This window comes from Microtus ochrogaster, chromosome 17, assembly GCF_000317375.1.
Source record: "Microtus ochrogaster isolate Prairie Vole_2 chromosome 17, MicOch1.0, whole genome shotgun sequence".
NCBI lineage: Eukaryota > Metazoa > Chordata > Mammalia > Rodentia > Cricetidae > Microtus > Microtus ochrogaster.
The window spans coordinates 19099993-19104985 of record NC_022019.1 but is presented as its reverse complement, the minus strand read 5'-3'; the positions used below and the strand labels follow the sequence as shown (position 1 = coordinate 19104985).

Here is a 4993-nt window from a genome sequence, read left to right as displayed (position 1 = left end):
CTGTGTGTATTGTGTGTATCACAGTGTCCTGTGTGTATTGTGTGTATCACAGTGTCCTGTGTGTATTGTGTGTATCACAGTGTCCTGTGTGTATTCTGTTCATTCTTTACCTTTCATTTCCTTCCCAGGAACATCATCTGCCTGGCAATGTGTGTTTGTCCTGTGACCTTCCATACCCTGATTTCTCCCTTGGAAGTCTCCCTCTTAACTCATCCTGTCTCATGCTCTGTGAATTTTTCCTATATGATCCCATATTTATGTTATTTTGTGTCTTGATTAGACAGGAGAGGGGCTTTTACATGATAGATCAGGCTGGCCTAGAGTTGACTATGTAGTCTAGGCTGATCTCCAGCTCATGACAGTCACTGGCCATGACCCCCAAGTGCTAGGATTCTAGGTATATACACATCCTGTTTGGCTCTTTTTGCATATTTTCTAGAATGATCCAGCCTATCTTTTTCTTGGCAGAGTCTGTTTTCCTGGTGTCTAATACAATTGCTGTCTAAACGTATTAGACATGTATAATTTCTTTTCAGAATTATTGTTGGTTGCGTAGTTAAAATGATAAACCAGAAAGCCCGAGAGCTCAGTGTCCGTGTGACGGCGAGACTGCATATTCTCTCTTGGCATCCACCCGTGGTCCTGTGCTATTCATTTATTTGCTCGTAGGAGGGAGCCTGGCAGATAGGCTTGGGTTTGTGTATACTTGGCTGCCTGAGCAGCTGGTCCCAAATGCCAAGAGTGACCGTTTTTCTGTCATTCCAACCCCCACACTTGCCCCACCCTGAGAGAAATTATGCCGGGAATACTTTAGTCTCCTGCGACATTGTCGGGCAGGCTCAGGAAGACCTTGTGTGCTTTCTTATTCGAGTCTCTAAAGCCTTGTTTGTCTGGAGTTCTTAGAACTTTTCACTGGTAGAGTAAAAATTTTTCCCAGGGTCACTCCCATCCCATGTTACTTTAGTAGACCCGTGAATGTAAATACCCACGCATGATCGTCGATGAGAACTGCCTAAAATGTAGTCCCCTCCACGGCTTTTGGTCTGAATCTGACGTGGAATATTATTTGTTATTCTGTAAGGTTCTGTGAATGTAAAGGCGGGGGCAGAGGCAGGAGGATTGCTACAGCTTTGAGGTCAGCTTGGGCTCCATGGGGAGACCCTGTCCCAACAACAAAGGTGTGCATCTATCTAGCCTCCCACTGTTCGGTTGGCTGCAGAACCTGGAACTGGACTTTGCCCAGATGTGATCTCTTACCTTATTTATAATCAGAAATATAGAACTGTAGTTTTCATTCCTGAGTAGCTCGTCACGTTAGCCGTATCTCCTCCCTTGAGCCGATAGACACACTGTGTTCTTACTCATTACTCATCCAGTTTTCTGTCTCCCTTGCTGATATGCTGTGATAGAGACCTAGGTTAAGTCTACCATTTTTATGATGAGGTAGTCCATGTTGGGTTTTAAGGCTAATTCTTAAAAAGAAAACGAAAACCATTATCAAAGTGAGATTCAGGTAGGGGTGGAATTACAGAATTAATTCTAGAGAAGTAACTTGGTCCTGCTAATGCAGAGGATTTCGGTGTCCCATCACTCTTGCTAGTGTTCCGTTTGCTTTTCCTGTACATCTTTAGGAATGGTTTCATATCTGGAATGGAATCAATAAACTACTTGTAAAGGTAGCAGTTTTATAAATGAGCCAATTAGGAACTATCTGAGCTGTGTAATGCAACCTTTACAATACTATAATACTTTATAATAATATAAGACAAGATTGTGTGTTGTTACCTTTCCTGAATTTCAAATGTTAGAAGATAGCACTAAAAGTTGTATGGAAAATAGAAATAGTGATTTGTTTTTATTACTGCTCAAGACATTGTTACTAGATGGAATTGAAAGGGAAAGACAGAGACACATTTTTGCCTAGAAGTCCCCCTGGGGACCAGTGTCCACCATGTCTTGGTTCCCCTCTTCCTCATTCCGTGGTTGGGTTTGATCAGAGCCTTAATTCTTTTGGTCTTTATCATCATTGATAATGCCAGGCCTTCTGTGAGTGTGTATTAATTGGTTGCTTTTTTTCCTGGTCTAGGACCCGGAGGACGTGGTCCCAGTTGGGCAGAGAAGAGCGTGGTGTTGGTGCATGTGCTTCGGACTGGCCTTCATGCTTGCTGGTGTCATCCTTGGAGGCGCCTACCTGTACAAGTATTTTGCACTTCAGGTATCATAAAAAGATATTTAGACTTCTATTTGTTACGTTTGTGTATGGGTGAGGGGCATGGTTAGAGATGGTTTGGGGAGTCAGTTCTCTTTTTACCGTGTGCGTCCCAAGGGATTGAATTCAAATTGTTAGGTTTGGTAGCAAAATACCTTTACCCAATATGCAGTCTTGCCAGCTCCAGGAGAATTATTTTTTGGTCTGGATTTTTTTACCCTTTCCAATGTGAATCAGAACATGATCTTTACCTTGCTCTAAGCATGCACTGTCTGTCTGGATCCTTTAATTGCTCATGTGTTTGCCAGAGAATGAAACACATAATCATTGAAGGCAGAATAGTGATGACTGGGTACTGCAGATGAGTTTAAGTTGTTGAATGTTTGGTTTTTTTTTTTCCAAAATAGACTTTGATTTTCCTACCATAGTTGATATCAAAGAGATGTATGGTGAATTGCCACTTGGTGAACATAGAAGCTACAGTATTGACAAACCCATCACTGGATAGCCAGTTTGGGTCAGTGCACGATTGCGGAAGAGTTGGGTAACTTTGCAGAGATGATGCTGACGTCAGTTTTAGGAAAGTTGCCTGTAACTCAGTGTTCATAGGACTCTCCGTGTGTCAAGACAGTGATTCCACTTAATTATCGTTTACAGTATCATCTGCCCCATCCTTGGCCTTAAGGAATCTTGGGAAAAATTTACTTTAAAGCTTCTATGGCTACTTCAAACCTTTAAGTTTCAAAACTAGGGAGAAACGTTTGTCAATGAGATTTTTAAATAAATTTTGAAGTCTTCTTCTAAAGGTTATGTGAATTCTTATCATCTTATTCAAGATGACAGACATATTGATAAATGTGATTGAATTTATAGGGTTTTTTTTGTTATTTTTGAAATAGACAAGTCTGGCATTGAACTTTTGTCCCCTCCACCTTCACCGCATATGCTGAAATCATAGGCATGCACCAACCACCACTCCTGGCTATATCTTCTTAAATGTAGCATTTCGTTTTATAGGAAGCATAAGGTACAAAAAAGAATAATCTGCAATTCCCCTGTGAAGAGAGAATTTTTGGTATCAGAATGTTTTGTTACATACTCAGACTTTATATACGTATACTTTAAATAAAAATATTTTTATAACATAAATTTATCTATAGGAGTGGATGCAATCCCACCACCTCCACATAAGCTAGTCATGGTAGAAACTAGAGGATCAAAAGTTTACGGTTATCCTTGGCTATACAGCAAGGTACAGGGCAGGCTGGGCTACCTGAGATCCTATTATAAAAGAAAGGAAAACATGACTTGCATCTGAATGTGTTTTCTGAGAAACTGCCTACAAGCAGAAGAAAGTCTGTATGTTTTTTCAGATTTACTTGACACCAGAAAGCTTTCTTACTGTTTTTATCTACCACAAAAAGTAAAGAGGAAATCAGCTGCTTTTCTCCCTCTGAAAAGCCTTTTTTAAAAAAAAAAAAAAAAAAGACGACTTCAGAATCTGATAAAGAATGTGTTAACTCTGTAATTAAACTGTCTGACTTGTCGTCTGAAAAGTAGGAGTTTGTAAGCAAAATACCATTTAGATCTAGGTGGCAGCTTAAGTGAGGCTCACATTTAAAGACCTGTCTCCTGCGGAATTGCTCAAACGCCGTGTTCTCAACCCCGTAGCCGGATGATGTGTACTACTGCGGACTCAAGTACATTAAAGATGACGTCATCATGAACGAGCCTTCTGCAGATGCCCCAGCCGCTCGCTACCAGACAGTTGAAGAGAATATTAAGATCTTTGAGGAGGACGAGGTGGAATTCATCAGCGTGCCCGTGCCAGAGTTTGCAGACAGCGACCCTGCCAACATCGTGCACGACTTTAACAAGGTGAGCTGATGTCCTTTGTTGTGGAAAGAGGACAGGCTCACTGGGATATCTGCAGTTTTCATTTTTTAATACCTGCTAAATTCTGCTACTTAAGGTTTAGTTGTTACTTAAGAGAGAGGATGGCTGGTCTGGAGAAATGGCTCAGCGGTTAAGAGCATCGCCTGCTCTTCCAAAGGTCCTGAGTTCAATTCCCAGCAACCACATGGTGGCTCACAACCATCTATAATGAGGTCCGGTGCCCTCTTCTGGTCTGCAGGCATACATACAGACAGAATATTGTATACATAATAAATAAACACATTTAAAAAAAAAAAAAAAAAGAGAGAGGATGGCGGCGGGGGATGGGGGGTCCAAAGTGTGCATTTTATCCCAGCACTGGGGAGGCTGAGGCTAAAGGTTCGCAAGTTCGAGACCAGCCTGGTCCACACAGTGACGCATTGTCTCAAATGAGATAGACAAGAATAGACTGCAGTTGCTTTCCCTCTGAGCCCTGGCCTGATACCTCACTGCCTCTGGCTTGCCTGCTGATCCCACTCACTTCTTGCTTTTCTGAAACGCAGTTCTGAAGGTAGCCCACCTTGCTGGTACACAGTTGCTGTGTCTCTGACACACACTGATCTGATTGTTCCATGCTCAGAGCCCAGTTGCTGTGTCTCTGACACACGCTGACCTGACCGTTCCATGCTCAGAGCCCAGTTGCTGTGTCTCTCAGGCACACTGATCTGAGATTTGTCTCTTCTCCAGAAACTCACTGCTTACCTGGACCTTAACCTGGACAAGTGCTACGTGATCCCTCTGAACACATCCATCGTTATGCCTCCCAGAAACCTGCTGGAGCTACTTATTAACATCAAGGTATGATGTGGCTATAGTGTCTCGGAATTCCTCTTGGAAAAGTTAGCCTTC

General features: G+C 42.2%; 1 protein-coding gene across 1 annotated transcript in view; it reads left to right on the top strand.

Moving 5' to 3' along the window:
* Window positions 1-4993, top strand: part of Itm2b (integral membrane protein 2B) — a 24340-nt gene that overhangs the window by 16566 nt on the left and 2781 nt on the right. Inside the window, exons 2-4 of the mRNA XM_005355608.3 lie at window positions 2087-2215; window positions 3881-4087; window positions 4832-4942. Coding sequence (XP_005355665.1) covers window positions 2087-2215; window positions 3881-4087; window positions 4832-4942 — 447 coding nt within the window. The remainder of the gene's footprint in view (window positions 1-2086; window positions 2216-3880; window positions 4088-4831; window positions 4943-4993) is intronic.